This window comes from Oryctolagus cuniculus, chromosome X (assembly GCF_051225735.1).
Source record: "Oryctolagus cuniculus isolate XC-2025 breed Fujian yellow rabbit chromosome X, ASM5122573v1, whole genome shotgun sequence".
Lineage (NCBI taxonomy): Eukaryota > Metazoa > Chordata > Mammalia > Lagomorpha > Leporidae > Oryctolagus > Oryctolagus cuniculus.
In genome coordinates this window covers 5,767,967-5,784,339 of record NC_142888.1, presented here as the reverse complement: position 1 = coordinate 5,784,339, position 16,373 = coordinate 5,767,967, and the positions used below count along the sequence as shown (strand labels likewise).

Below are 16,373 nucleotides of genomic sequence, written 5' to 3'. Positions count from 1 at the left end.
GAGTGTATATATATATATATATATATATTTTTTAAAGAATGTAGGTTCTAGACTCAGGTTCTTATCTTGGCATCTGGCTTTTCTACTTTCTCACAGAGTAACATAAGACAAGTTAATCTCTTTGTGCCTGTGTTCCTGTGACTATTTATCTAAGATAAGGATCATATTAGTACCTCTGTCATCATAGGGTAGTTGAGCTGAGCCATAATAACTACTTGATTGTTACCTCCTATTGTTATGCTACTGATGATGACATGTTTGAGCTGAAGCCAGGAGCCAGAAGCTTCATCCAGGTCTCCCTCATCGGTGGCAGGGGCTCTAGAACTTGAGCCATCTGCTGCTGCTTTTCCCAGGCCATTAGCAGAGAGCTGGATTGTAAGTGGAGCAGCCAGGACTAGAACCGGTGTCCATATGGGATGCTGGCATTACAGGTAGTGCCTGTGTCATCCCTAGCGCTGATGGTAAGGATTTTCTGGAAATGATTTGAAGGTGTGACTCTTCCATTTGCCACAAGGGGGCAACCTGAAATCATGCATATCTGTGGAATAAGCAGCCTACTCTTGTAATCCATTAGGTAGGAGCCAGCATTGTAGCTTAGCAGGTAAAGCTGCCTGAAATGCTGGCATCCCATATGGGCGCTGGTTCATGTCCCAGCTGTTCCTCTTCCAATCCATCTCTATGCTGATGGCCTGGGAAAGCAGTGGAAGATGGACCAAGTGCCTGGGCCCCTGTTATCCACGTGAGAGACCTGGAAGAAGCTCCTGGCTCTTGGCTTCAGCCTGGCCAAGCCCCAACTCTTAAAAAAAAAAAAAAAAGACATCAAGGTAGTGTGGCAGTTTCTTTTTTTATTTTTTCTTTCTCTCTCTCTCTTTTTTTTTTCTGACAGGCAGAGTGGACAGTGAGAGAGAGAAAGGTCTTCCTTTGCCGTTGGTTTACCCTCCAATGGCCGCTGCGGCCGGTGCATCGCGCTGATCCGATGGCAGGAGCCAGGTGCTTCTCCTGGTCTCCCATGGGGTGCAGGGCCCAAGTACCTGGGCCATCCTCCACTGCACTCCCTGGCCACAGCAGAGAGCTGGCCTGGAAGAGGGGCAACCGGGACAGAATCTGGTGCCCCGACCGGGACTAGAACCCGGTGTGCTGGCACTGCAAGGCGGAGGATTAGCCTACTGAGCCGTGGCGCCGGCTGTGGCAGTTTCAATTGTGCTCGACTATTTTTTTCTCTGCTTTTCTTTTTCCTGCTTGAAGAACATTCTCAGCAGTTCTCAAGCTTACCTTCATTATGGAGTGAGCCTATTAATGTCTAGAGGGTACGTGGGCAATACAGAGCAAGTTGAGGTCCTACTTGGATGGGCAAGTTCATTTTGGTGTTGATGGCAGCATCCGTCCAGATGTCCTAGGCTTTTCTTTCTTTCTTTCTATAAGATTTATTTATTTAAGAGGCAGAGTTTCAGACAGAGGGAGGGAGAGACATAGAGGTCTTTTGTGCACTGGCTCACTCCCCAAATGGCCACAATGACTGGAGCTGGGCCAATACGAAAGCAGGAGCCAGTTGTTTCTTCCGGGTCACCCATGTGAGTGCAGGCACCCAAGGACTTGGGCCATCTTCTACTGCTTTCCGAGGCCACAGCAAAGAGCTGGATTGGAAGTGAAGCAGCCGGGACTCAAACTGGTGTCCATATGGGATGCTGGTGCCACAGATGAAGGCTTTAACCTACTACACCATAGCATCAGCCCCTCTTTGTAGCTTTTCACACAGAGATAATTCTTACTAATCAGACTTGAAGTAGATACTAAAACTAGTAGATACTAGAAAAGAGAAACCTAGTCTTCAGTCCAGGCTCCCCTTCCACTGACTTTGTGCCTGTCTTTGAGCATTGTGTGTACCTTGGGGCCACCATGTGAGGGCCAGTGGCTGGAGCTCTCAGGCAGATACAGAAATGTGTCAGCCACACATTCTAGATCCCCTTAGGGGAGGCAGAGTTTCAGAGTGGCAACTCTTTTGGAAAGCAGAATGGGTATGGGGGAATTGTGGGGTTTAGGAAGGAGTGATATGAGCCAGTAGGTGTGTGGGAGAAAAGGCAGTGCTGTGGTCAAGTTGGAAAGAAGGTTTAGAGTCAGATTGTGGGTGACCTACAATGAGCTGAGTTCTTGGGTCTTTAAATTCTTTTTTTTTTTTTTTTTAAGATTTTCTGTATTTATTTGAAAGATAGAGTTACAGACAGAGCAAAGGAGAGACAGAGGTCTTCCATCTGCTGGTTCACTTACCAAATGGCCACAATGGCTAGAGCTGAGCTTATCCTAAGCCAAGAACCAGGAGCTTCCTCCTGGTCTCTCGTGGGTGCAGGGGCCCGTGCAGTTGAGCCATCGTCCACTGCTTTCCCAGGCCGTAAGCAGAGAACTGGATCAGAAGAGGGGCAGCCAGGACATGAACTGGCGCCCATAAGGGATGCTAGCACCACAGGCAGAGGCTTAGCCTATTACACCACAGTGCTGCCACACATGCCCATGCCTTTTTTTTTTTTAAGATTTATTTATCTGAAAGAGTTATACAGTGGCAGGGGAGGGGGAGATCGGAGAGAAAGAGAGATCATCCTTCTGTGTGTTCGTTTACTCCCAAGATTTCTACAACATCCAAGGCTGGGCTAGGCCAAAGCCAGGAGCTAGGAGCTTCTTCTGGATCTCCCACTTGGGTGGCAGGGGCCATAGTAGTTGATCCATCTTCTGCTGTTTTCTCCAGGCCATTAGAAGAGAGCTGGATTATAAGTTGAGCAGCCAAGATTCAAACTGGTACCCACATGGGATGCTGGCATCACAGGCAGCACCTTTACCTGCTGTGCCACAAACCCAGCACCAGGGGTCTTTAAATTCTTGATGACATTCATATTGTTGGTAGCATCATAATTATTAATGGTTGACTAAAAACAAATATGAAGAATGGCACCAAAGGTTGATTTTCTTGTACTTTTCTCTTGAGGTTTAATATCCATTATATGTAATCCTGGCTGTAAAATGAGAGACATCTGGGAAATTGTGACAATCTGGTGTTTGTCATGTCATTCCCCTTCCACATTCCTACTATTTACAGTGTAGGCCAGATTTCTGGGCCCCTCTCCTGGACATGGCATGAATCTCCCTGGAGAGGGAGTGCAGGTTGCTATGACAGCAAGGCACACTGTGAAGTCAGCAGAAGATGCTTCCAAAGAGGAAAACCCAGGTGCAGGGAAAGTGAATCTGATTGTGTTACACTAAAATTGATTTCTCCAGAGAAGTTTGCTTATACATTATGTAGATAATCCTCTTGAATGACCAATTATAACAGAGCACAGTAAATTATCTCTAATCCTAAAACTACATGAAGAGGGGCTGGCCTGTGGCGCAGTGGTTAAAGCTGCTGCCTGTGGTGCCAGCATCACTTGTAGGTGCTGGTTTGAGTCCCAGCTGCTCCACTTTTTTTTTTTGGACAGGCAGAGTGGACAGTGAGAGAGAGACAGAGAGAAAGGTCTTCCTTTGCCGTTGGTTCACCCTCCAATGGCCGCCGTGGCCAGCGCGCTCCGGTGGGCACACTACGCTGATCCGAAAGCAGGAGCCAGGTGCTTCTCCTGGTCTCCCATGGGGTGCAGGGCCCAAGTATTTGGGCCATCCTCCACTGCACTCCCTGGCCACAGCAAAGAGCTGGCCTGGAAGAGGGGCAACCGGGACAGAATCCGGTGCCCCAACCGGGACTAGAACCCGGTGTGCCGGTGCCGCAAGGCGGAGGATTAGCCTAGTGAGCCGCGGCGCCGGCTGCTCCACTTCTAATCCAGCTCTCTGCTGTGGCCTGGGAAAGCAGTAGAAGATGGCCCAAGTCCTTGGGCCCCTGTGCAGGTATCAGAAACCTGGGAGAGGGCCGGCGCCGTGGCTCAATAGGCTAATCCTCCACCTTGCGGCGCCGGCACACCGGGTTCTAGTCCCGGTTGGGACGCCGGATTCTGTCCCGGTTGCCCCTCTTCCAGGCCAGCTCTCTGCTATGGCCAGGGAGTGCAGTGGAGGATGGCCCAGGTGCTTGGGCCCTGCACCCCATGGGAGACCAGGAAAAGCACCTGGATCCTGGCTCCTGCCATCGGATCAGCGCGGTGCGCCGGCTGCAGCGGCGGCCATTGGAGGGTGAACCAACGGCAAAGGAAGACCTTTCTCTCTGTCTCTCTCTCTCTCACTGTCCACTCTGCCTGTCAAAAAAAAAAAAAAAAAAAAAAAAAGAAACCTGGGAGAAGTTCCTGGCTCCTGGCTTCGTATTGGTGCAGCTCTGGCCGTTGTGGCCATTTGGGGAGTGAACCAGCAGATGGAAGACCTCTCTTTTCTCTCTCTGTCTCTACCTCTGCCACTGTGAAACTCTGCCTTTCAAATATATAAATGAATCTTTTTTTAAAAAAAACTACATAAAGATACATTTGATTTTTTTAAAGATTTTATTTATTTGACAGGTAGAGTTACAGACAGAGAGAGGGAGAGACAGAGAGAGGTCTTCCATCTGCTGGTTCACTCCCCAAAATGGCTGCAACTGTCGGAGCTGGTCCTATCCAAAGCCAGGAGCCAGGAGCTTCCTCCAGTTCTCCCACATGAGTGCAGGGGCCCAAGCAGTTGGGCCATCTTCCATTGCTTTCCCAGGCCATTAGCAGAGAGTTGGATCCGAAGAGGAGCAGTTGGACATGAACGGGCACCCACATGGGATGCTGGCACCGCAGACGGAGGCCCAGCCTACTAGGCCATAGCACCAGCCCAATCCATTTGATCTTTGACGGTCATTTAGAGTCCCACAGTGGTTCAGTAGAGATGTGGAACTTCAAGGATATTTCCTGGATATTTTGGAGGAAGTTGCCATCGGAGGAAGTTGCCATCTGTTCCATCTTACTTGTTGCAGACATTTGATAATAAACAGGAGTATATTATATTGCTATCTTCTTTGCAATTTTCACATAGTAAGGTTGTCTTCTTCATGATTTTAGCATACTAAGATTGATGTTGGAGGAAACTTCAGTGTTAAATTTCACAGTATTCACCTTCAGAGCCTTTGTGTATCTATCTGTATTTTCCTCCTTTCAGAAAGTGAAATGTTTTGTATCTGTGTATAATTGATATTTAGAATTTTGTCTACTTGTGTGCCTCTCTGCTCCCCAAGGTGGTCCTGCCTCAGGTCTGGGCACCAAGCTGAGGGAAGCCTGGAGAGGATCTTTATATAGTCAGACTTCACTATCCCTTTCTGTGCTTTCTGACCCTTGCACGGTTAGGAAAGGGGACAGAGAATTAGAGAAAGCACTTGGTCCCCTGGGTTTGGTCTTGGAACCACTACAGCACAACTTGGCAGGGATGGAGCCCTGGCTGCTGCCTCTGGGCTATTGGCTGCTGACTATGTGTGATGGAAGGTGTTAGACTGGACTTCCTATAGATTAAGTGTTCATGATGGATGACATGTACTTGCGGCCAGCCCTAGGGTACCTGCCCAGCTACCTGTTGCATTCAACATGTAGGGAAAAGAAAGAAAAATCATCATATTTTCTCTCTTGTAGGTATGGATGGATTTTTAAAATCAGATGAGAGACAAAGATTAGCCAAAGAAAGACGGGAAGAAAGAGAGAAATGTCTGGGTAAGTTGTGGGCTTTGTTTAAGTCCAAGAGATTTGAGATGTGGCAGTGTCTTTTCTAAAGATCCTTAGATTAATGAATGTGAAGAGAATTAGGATAATTGCTGGATGAATATGAAGAGTAGGTGGTCCTATGCTGCAAATGCCATATTTAACACATAATTCTCAGAACAGTTTCTTCACTCACTTAGCAAGCTCTGAACCTCTGCTGTGTTCTAGGCACTATGTTTGTGACCATGGATGTGGTGGCAAAGAAAAAGACACAGTTGGTTCCCCTAATGTCGCTCCCCGTCTTCGTGGAGGAACGACACAGGACCCTGCGCTGTTCTTTTGTCTGCTCGGCCCTCCCCGGGTTTGCTGCTGGTTCTTCCCGGGTTGGCTACTGTCCCTTCCACCTCCGTGGAAGGGCGGTTCCCCCTGCCACATTCCCCACTTCCGCGGGGGAGCGGCACACCGCCGGCCGGCTCTCTCGGGGGCTGCACAGGTGTTCCCCTTAGATGTTCCTTGTGCATGTTGTCTCTCTCCTCCTTTATAGTCCTCTTCCGCCAATCCCAACTCTGCTACCCACACGCCGAGTACGCTGCTCTCCTCCAATCAGGAGCAGGATCAGCTCCTGGAGGTCATCACTCAAGTTGGCAAGAGGCAGCTGCGTAGAAGCTGTTTTCTCCTCTCCCAGCGCCATATTGTGGGAGAGCAGATGCATAGAATAAGTCTTAATTCCAGTAACTTAGTCTAGTCCGAGTTGCTCCCCACACCCTAAGCTAGGGAAATCGTGGTGCCCTCAGGAGTCTACCATGTGCACTCACTTGGACTCTCTCTTGGGCACTAGAAAGGCCATCCTTTGGAGAACTGAGAAAGTTGACACTTATGTCCATTTCTGTAAGAGAGCAGGGCGCCCTGTTTGAAAAAGCCTATCTTACCTCCTGCAAGATATAGGCAGATAAGTAGAGTGTTCACCACATGGTACTGTGAGAAAAATAGTGATTTTACCACCATGCCTGGATCAGTGTCTGGTGCATGGTGAAGTCACGGTTATTGATATACCCTTACAAATATTATTCCTCAATCCAGCAATTGTTTTGACTTAATGATAGCAGTAGTCATCATGGTTCCCATATACGGGAGCACTTAATCTGTGTTTTACATGTGTTGTCTTATTCAATCTTCACAACACTGTAATGTAGCAGACATGGCTGTCTCAACTTTGTAGAGTAGGAAACCAAGACAGAAGGATTATATAGTTAACAAGACCAGGATTACCCAGCTAGGAGCAGAGGTGCCAGAGCCCTTTATCTTAATCAGTGCATCCTAGGATCCTACCAGGCTCCTTTTTGGTCTCCACTGTTGGTTCTTTGTTTCTGATCTTAATCCAGACAGCATGGGGTGCTCTGATAGTGGCACATCTCTTTGGCTTTCCTTTTCCAGCTGCCCGGGAACAACAGATTCTGGAGAAACAGAAAAGAGCCAAGCTCCAGTATGAAAAACAAATTGAGGAACGATGGCGGAAATTGGAAGAGCAGCGCCAGCGGGAGGATCAGAAGAGGGCTGCTGTGGAGGAGAAGAGGAAGCAGAAGCTCCGGGAGGAGGAGGTGAGGTCACTGGCGCTCCTCACCCCCACTCTAGCCATCTCGCAGCTCACACCATGTTTAGTGCTCAGGGCACCCTGCATGGCTCCGGGGTTTGGGAAAGACTCCCACACCTTCTCCCCAGTGGCTTACCATGTCTTCTTTCAGCGGCATGATCCAGTAAATTGGAAGTAGCACTGTAATAGGAACAGAGACTTAACGTGTTCAGCTCATGTGCTAATTTGCCCTGTAACCTTGGGCAAACTGATTGACTTCTCTGGGCCTTGATTTGCTTGTCTTTGAAGTGAGGGGGTTGCATTTGTTGGTCTCCAAAGCCTTTTGGGACTAACCTTTACTCTAAATTAAGGTTCATAGGGAATTATGAATAGGGACTGGGTGGTGTAGATGTAGACCTGGAGGTGGCCAGCAGACTGTGCCTCCAGGGCAAACACAAGGTCAGAACAAGAGCTATGAAGGTTGAGAAGAATATGATCCTGTTAATCACCACTGGAAAATAAGTCTATCTTCAGATACAAAGGTACTGGTGTATTTAAATTTTTTTTTTAAAGATTTATTTATTTATTGAAAGAGTTACAGAGAAGCAGAGGCAAAGAGAGAGAGAGAGAGAGAGAGAGAGGGAGGGAGGGAGGGAGGGAGATTTTCCATCCACTGGTTTACTTCCCAGTTGGCCACGGTGGCTGGAACTGTGCTTATCTGAAGCCAGGAGCCAGGAGCTTCCTCTGGGTCTCCCATGCGGGTGCAGGGGCCCAAGGACTTGGGCCATCTTCTCTTGCTTTCCCAGGCCACAGCAGAGAGCTGGATGGGAAGTGGAGCAGCTGGGACTTGAACCGGCGCCCATATGGGATGCAGGCACCGCAGGCGGCGGCTTTACCCGCTACGCCACAGTGCCGGCCCCAGGTGTATTTAAATTTTAATGCAGTTTCTTGCTTTAATCATCTTTTCTTTCTAGTTACCTTTCTAACAGGAAATGGAATGCAGTTACCTCTACAAAATCCTATTATTACTAAACTTTCAAAATTGTATTTAGAAAACATATTTAGATAATACATTTTCTTTTTTATCACTTTAAGTTTTTATTTAATGAATGCATTTTTTCATAGATAAAACTTTAGAAATATAGTGGTTCTTTCCCTCATATCCATCCTCCCACCCTGACTCCCATCCCACCTCCCTCTCCCTCTCCCATCTCCTTCTTCATTATGGTTCATTTTTAGTTTGATTTTATATACAGAGGACCAACTCCATGCTAAGCATAGATTTCAACAGTTTGCACCCACACAAACACAACATATAGAGTACAGTTTGAGAACAAGATTTGCAGTCGATTCTGATAGTATAACTCATTAAGGACAGAGGTCCTACACGGGGAGTAAGTGCACAGTGACTTCTGTTGTTCCTTTAACAATTAACACTCTTAGATAATATATTTTCTTAACAAGTTCATTTTAAGGATAGGATCATATCTTGTATCCGATAATGATCATTTTTTATTCATAGGTATGACTCATCTTTTAGTATGAACAACAGCAGTTGGGTAATCTACAGCACCATAGAATATGAACATGCTCATGTAGATTTACTATTTTTTAAATCTATAAGCAGTTGTTTATCACTATTTAAGGGTACTTTAAAAAGTTCATGGAAAATGGAATTAAATGATAATTTGTTTTGGTACAAAAATATTTGAAATCAGTACATACTTTTTTTAAATTTATTTTTATTTAGTAAATATAAATTTTCAAAGTACAGTTAATGGATTACAATGGCTTCCCCCCCATAATTTCCCTCCCACTCACACCCCTCCCATCTCCCACTCCCTCTCCCATTCCATTCACATCAAGATTCATTTTCAATTATCTTTATATACAGAAGATCAATTCAGTATATATTAAGTAAAGATTTCATCAGTTTGCACCCACACAGAAACACAAAGTGTAAAATACTGTTTCAGTACTAGTTATAGCATTACTTCACATTGGACAGCACACTAAGGACAGATCCCACATGAGAAGTAAGTACACAGTGACTCCTGTTGTTGACTTAACAATTTGACACTCTTGTTTATGGCGTCAGTAATCTCCCTAGGCTCTAGTCATGAGTTGCCAACTTCGATCTTATTCAGACAGGGTCTTAGTCAAAGTGGAAGTTCTCTCCTCCCTTCAGAGAAAGGTACCTCCTTCTTTGATGGCCCTGTTCTTTCCACTGGGATCTCACTTGCAGAGACCTTCCATTTAGGTATTCCTTTTTTTTTTCAGGGTGTCTTGGTTTTCCATGCCTAAAATACTCTCATGGGCTCTTCAGCCATATCTGAATGTCTTAAGGGCTGATTCTGAGGCCAGAGTGCTATTTAGGACATCTGCCATTCTATGAGTCTACTGTGTATCCCGCTTCCCTTAGGTGTTTAAATTTTAACTGAAAAGTGATCCCTGTTAAATATAAGAGTGGGAATAAGAGAGGGAGGAGATGTACAATTTGGGACATGCTCAATCGGACTTGCCCCAAATGGTGGAGTTAGAATCATGCCAGGGGATCCCAATACAATCCGATCAAGGTGGCACGTACCAATGCCATCTCACTAGTCCAAGTGATCAATTTCAGTTCACAATTGATCACACTGATAGGTCTAAGAGTCAAAGGGATCACACAAACAAGTCTAGTGTCTGCTAATACTAGCTGATAGAATCAAAAAGGGAGAGAACGATCCATCATGGGAAGTACATACTTTTTTATAGTATGTATTTCCATGACCTTTTTGAAGAACTCTCATATATGTTTACTCCTTCCTCTTTCTTAATTTAAAAAGTAGATACACAAAATTAGGCCCATCTTTTCCTAGGAAGCCACCCATTTATGATAGTTTTTTTGTATCTCTTAGTGAATAAAGGACTAAACAAGAGTCTTAGCTGTGATTTGTACCTACTGGCTGCAGTCTAATTGCTGTGGCTTCATCTCTCAGTTCAAATCCCAGCTCCACCACTAAGCACATGGTGGCGTGGGGCAAATCACACAACCCCTCTAACTGTCCTTTGCCCCAGAGTTAGTTACAGGAATTGAAGAGGGTGACTTTTGTGAAAGCATCCAGTAAAGCACCTAGCACAGAGTAATCACACAGAAATATTAGAGTCCCTTGAGTTACTTCAGCTGACCTTGATTGAGGCAGGATTAAGAGGTAGCTACCTGAGCTGGCATTGTTGTGTAGCAGGTTAAGCTGCTGCTTGGGACAAATGCATCCCATATCTGACTGCCCCCACTTGAGACCCAGCTTTCTGCAAATGCAGACCCCAGGAGGCAGCAGGTGATGACTCAAGTACTTGGGTTCCTGCCACCCACATGGGAGATCTGTATGGAGTTCTTGGCTCCTGGCATTGGTCTGCCCAAGCTCCAGCTATTGCAGGCATCTGGGGAGTGAATCAGCAGATGGAAAATCAATCCCTCTGTCTCTGTCTCTCGTTCACTCCCCCCCCCTTTTTTTTTTAACAAAGAGGAGCGCTACCTAGAAAAGATAATGGCACAGCTATAGAGAAGGGTAGGGACATTTGATGTGGTTAAGGTACTGCTTGAGATGCCAACATCCCATATGTGACTACCTGGATTTGAGTCCTGGCTCTGTTACTGATTCCAGCTTCCTCCTAATACACATCCTTGGAAGCAGCAGATGATGGCTCAAGTGGATGGGTTCCCACCACTCATGTGAGCAGTAGAGATTGAGCTCCTGGCTTAGGCCTGTCCCTTCCTGGCTGTTGTGGACATTTGAGGAGTGAACCAGTGAATGGGAGATCTCTGTCTCTCTGTATGTGTCTCTTTGCATTTCAAATAAATTTTTAAAATATTTTTAAGAATTGGTAAGAAAAAAGTCATAGTGTGACAGATGATTTCAGTACGTTGGGAAAGATTACCTCTTTCCCAGTCTGTGTATTTGTCATGAATCATTGGACTTGCCCATTTTCTTCCCAGCTTTTCTTCCTTGATGACTTAGCACTTATCTTCTTCATCTCTTGTGTTTCCATTTTGATTCTTGACATCCTATAGAAATTGCTGATTCAAGAGGAAGTTTGTCACTTCTGCTTCCAGGAAGGGGCACTGTAAAGTCATTTAGGCACCTCCTGTGCTCCCACACATCCTACAGTGTCCTAGGGGTCTCCTTTTTAGGTAGTTCCTATCTGTTCATTTTCTTTTATAGAATATTAGTAATTGAGGCATGTTAAATTAAGCAGGCAGACTCCCCCTTCTTGCAGATGATTGGTCCCGATGCAGCTGGATCTTTAGTGCTTTTGCTTCTAGATAATTTTTGTTTTGGTGTTGGGCTTCCTTGCACCCTTAATGTGGTGATGGTATTGGTGTGGATGCTGCCTGACTCTTATCAACGCAAACATAAGCTGAGCTTGCTTTCTTCTCGCTGGGCACAGCAGGGCAAGACTGAGAACTGGGGCCTCCTGTGGTTGTGTAGCAACTCAACAAGGCATCCTCCTCCTCTGCCACCTACTCCTGCGTTCAGGGCCTTGGGAGACTCAGAAGTAGCATAAGAATTTTATACATACAGGCTTGCCTGTTTAACTATATTGGCGTGGGTATTTGTCAGTGTAGAGGCCTGTTTGGCATTATCATAGGTGATATTTAGGAAGGAGAGCTAGGTGTATACTGTGGAAGTCCTTTGCTGAGGCTGTCCCCCTGGTTCTGGGAGAGCTCTGAGAGGGCTGCTGCCTGCTCAACAGCTGGTGGCTACGGAGTGTTTCAATCATGTCTGTGCCAGATTTGAGTTCTTTTTGTCACACTGTGTCTCTGTCAAGCAGAGAAAAGCTTCAGCAGGAAGATTGTGCATCTTGTTTGGGTCATTTTTCTTCTCTAGCCTGTTGGCTATTGTTTGTGTTGCCCAGTAAGTCCTGCCTCTCTTGCATGTGATATTTAGGTGCCCCTAAGAGGGCAATGACCCCACTACCACCACTGCTAACTACTACCACTACCCAGCCCTGTCCTGCCTTCATGTCATTATGGTTGCCATGATGTCACTCTTGGTGACCCCCTATGTCTGTACCACAGCAGAAGTGGGTATCACCAATGGCATGGATCCCAGAGGTCTCAAGAAGTAGCAGTAACATAAGCTGGTCAGGCCTATACGAGGGAAAGGGTGTCCACTATCCACTTGAGACCTGACCTTGAACTCATTCTTTTGCTGAAATTCTCTTCTCCTTAAGATAGATTCCTACAACTTTCACATGTCTCAGAGCTCTCCAGTATCAAGGTACTACAACAAGCTCCTGTCTGTCACCTAACTGAATTAGTGCTGACAACACGGTGCTTACATGTTCTCCACTCAGCGAAATGTTGCTTTCTAACCGGTGGCCTAGAAATGGAATTTGGAGAAGCCAACTCCATGTTCTTCATAGGTGTAAAACGAGAAATTTCTGAACCCAAGACAACAAAAACATTACTCAGCTTAAGGCTGACTGTCTCTGAGGACACTGGCTGGCGAAGTACCATACTGAATAATTCATAATTGGCTTTGTGCTCAGGCATAGAGCTCTGTGGAGAGAAAGGCTCCTCAGGGAGCTCTCCGGAGGACTCCTGAGGGCTTATCACTGCAGTGTCATCCCAGAGCACGTGTAGTAAATGCAGTGGAGAAGGCACAGCCACTTCTGCTGTGCTCTCCTTCCAGGGAGTTCTGTCTGTGTCTAAGGCTGTGCCCTGTTGGAGGCCTTTTATACTGCTTGACCACCTCAGTGGTCACCTTGGTTATGATTCTCCAAGTTCATCCAGGAAGTTGGAGATCCAGAGCTCAAAGGGTAAAGAGTGAGACCCTCTCATTCTTTCCACTAAGCCTCATCCAGTGGAGGAAATTTTAGGAACAAAAATTTGTCAGGGGCTGGCACTGTGGCACAGTGGGTTAATGCCCTGGCCTGAGGCACCAGCATCACATATGGGTGCCAGTTCTAGTCCCGGCTGCTCCTCTTCTGACCCAGCTCTCTGCCATGGCCTGAGAAAGCAGTAGAAGATGTCCCAAGTCCTTGGGCCCCTGCACCTGCCTGGGAGACCTGGAGGAAGCTCCTGGCTCCTGGCTTTGAATTGGCGCAGCTCCGGCCATGTGGCAATTGGGGAGTGAACCATTGGATGGAAGACCTCTCTCTCTCTGCCTCTCCTCTCTCTATGTAACTCTGACTTTCAAATAAATAAATAAATTTTTAAAAATTGTCTTACCCTTCCCTCATCCTTTCTTTGGACAGGCAGAGTTAGACAGTAACAGAGGGAGACAGAGAGAAAGGTCTTCCTTCTGTTGGCTCACCCCCCAAATGGCCGCTACGGCTGGCGCGCTGCACCGATCCGGAGCCAGGAGCCAGGTGCTTCTTCCTGGTCTCCCATGCAGGTGTAGGGCAGAAGCACTTGGGCCATCCTCCACTGCACTCCCGGGCCATAGCAGAGAGCTGGACTGGAAGAGGAGCAACTGGAACAGAACCGGTGCCCCAGCTGGGACTAGAACCTGGGGTGCCGGCGCTGCAGGTGGAGGATTAGCCAAGTGAGCCATGGCGTCAGCCAATACAGTGTTCTTTCCTCTAAGTTGCCAACACAGAACAAGACAGCAGCTAGCTTTATAAACACTGGTTATTTTATCAAAGTGGCACAGCTCTCTGCTATGGCCTGGGAAAGCAGTAGAAGATGGCCCAAGTCCTTGGGCCTCTGCACCCACGTGGGAGCCCTGGAAGAAGCTCCTGGCTCCTGGCTTTGTATTGGCGCAGCTCCGGCCGTTGGCGGCCATCTGGGGAGTGAACCAGCAGATGGAAGACCTCTCTCTCTGTCTCTACCTCTCTCTGTAACTCTGTCTTTCAAATAAATAAAATAAATCTTTAAAAAAAGTTTAACAATTAAAAAGCAAAAAGACCTTAGTTTAGTAGGACCATAGGTGAGGCCTGTAAATATTAATTGATTGGAAAAATGACCATTTCACCCATATACAGTAAGTTCTAAAGTAATCACAGACCACTGAAGCTGTAGTAGTATAACATTATTAACCATTGATTTGACAAAGGTCTAAAACAGAGTTTTGGGGCCAGCACTGTGGCGTAGCAGGTAGAGCCACCGACTGCAGTGCTGGCATCCCATGTGGGCGCTGGTTCGAGTCCCGACTGCTCCACTTCCGATCTAGATCCTGTTGGTGCACATGGAAAGGCAGTGGAAAATGGTCCAAATCCTTGGGCCCCTGCGCCTATGTGGGAGACCTGGAGGAAGCTCCTGGATCCTGGCTTCAGATCAGCCACGTTCTGGTCATTGTGGCCATTTGGGGAGTGAACCAATGGGTGGAGGATCGATGGATTCCCCCCTCCCCTGCCTCTGCCTCTCTGTAACTCTGCCTTTCAAATAAATAAATAATTCTTTTTCAAAAACAGAGTTTTACAAAATTATATTCGCAGCAGTATTGATACATATAGGCATTTCTTTCTCTCTCTCTCTTTTTTTTTTTTTTTCATTTTAGCTCCTACATATAAAGGAGAACATGCAATATTTGTCCTTCTGTGTTTGGCTTATTTCCAATATGATGTTCTCCATTTGCATCCATTTTGATGCAAATGGTAGAGTTTTATTGTTTTTTTTTATAGCTGAATAGTATTCCACTTTGCATATATCACACATGTTCTTTATCTGTTCATCTGATGATGGACATCTTGGCTGATTCCAAATTTTGGCTATTGTAAACAGTGCTGCTATAAACATGGTGCTGCAGGTATCTCTTGATACCACATGTTCATGTCTTTTAGGAATGTAGGCAGTAATGGAATTGCTGGATCATCTGGCAAATCTACTTCTAGTTTTTTCTTTTTTTTTTAAAGATTTATTTTTATTTTATTTGAAAGAGTTACACAGAGAGAGAACGATAGGCACAGAGAGAGAGAGAGGTCTTCCATCCACTGGTTCACTCCCCAGATGACCGCAGTCTCCGGAGCTGCACCGATCCGAAGCCAGGAGCCAGGAGCTTCTTCCAGGTCTCCCACACGGGTGCAGGGGCCCAAGGACTTGTTCCAACTTATACTGCTTTCCCAGGCCATAGCAGAGAGCTGGATGGGAAGTAGAGCAGCCGGGTCTCGAACCAGTGCCCATATGGGATGCCGGCATAGCAGGTAGCAGCTTTACCCACTATGCTACAGCGCTGGCCCTTCTTTTATTTTTTTTTTAAGATTTATTTATTTATTCGAAAGTCAGAGTTACATAGAGAGAGAAGGAGAGTCAGAGAGAGAGAGAGAGAGAGTTCTTCCATCCGTTGGTTTGCTCCCCAGTTGGCCACAATGGCTGGAGCTGCGCCGATCTGAAGCCAGGAGCCAGGAGCTTCTTCCAGGGCTCCCACTGCTTTCCCAGGTGCATTAGCAGGGAGTTGGATCAGAAGTGGAGCAATGGGGACTCAAACCAGCACCCATGTGGGATGTCAGCACTGCAGGCGGGGGCTTTACCTGCAGTAAAGGGGGCCACAGCGCCACCCCCTCTATTTCTAGTTTCTAAGAAATCTCCACACTGCACTAATTTACATTCCCACCAATAGTGTATAAATGTTCCCTTTTGTCCACATCCTTGCCAGCATTTGTTACTCTCATGTCTTTTGGATTTGAGCCATTCTGACAGGGGTAAGCTAATATCTAATTGTAATTTTGATTTACATTTCCCTAATGGCTAGTGATATTGAGTATTTTTTCATATATTTGTTGGTCATTTGTATTTCTTCTTTTGAGAATTGTCTATTGAGGTTCTTTGTCCATTTCTTATCTGGATTGGTTGTTTTTTGTTGTTGTTAAGCTTTTAAAGTTGCTGAGATATTCTAGATATTGTCAGATTGATAGTTCAAATATTTTTTCCCATTCTGTTGTCTGTCTCTTCACTCTATTGATCATTTCCTTTGCTGTGTATAAGCTTCTGAGTTTGATATAGTCTCATTTGGTTTTTTTTTTTCTGCTTTTGTTGCTTGTGTGTGCTTTGGGAGTCTTGACCAAGAAGTCATCCCCTACACCAGTGTCTTGGAGTGTTTCCCTTACATTTTCTTCCAGCAACTTCATAGTCTCAGGTGATAAATTTAGGTCATTGATCCATCTGGAGTTGACTTTTTTTATATGGTGAGAGGTGTGAATCTAATTTCATTCTTCTACATAGATACATTCAGTTTTGCCAGTACCAGTTTTTGAAGAGATAATCCTTT

The 16,373-nt window shown here is 46.0% G+C and overlaps 1 protein-coding gene across 11 annotated transcripts in view; it reads left to right on the top strand.

Moving 5' to 3' along the window:
• The window catches only part of MAP7D2 (MAP7 domain containing 2), a 138,894-nt gene that overhangs the window by 69,549 nt on the left and 52,972 nt on the right, over window positions 1-16,373 (top strand). For all 11 annotated transcript variants that reach the window (XM_002719945.6, XM_002719944.6, XM_008272430.5 and 8 more), the window contains 2 exons: window positions 5,544-5,621; window positions 7,044-7,207. In XM_002719945.6, coding sequence (XP_002719991.1) covers window positions 5,544-5,621; window positions 7,044-7,207 — 242 coding nt within the window. The remainder of the gene's footprint in view (window positions 1-5,543; window positions 5,622-7,043; window positions 7,208-16,373) is intronic.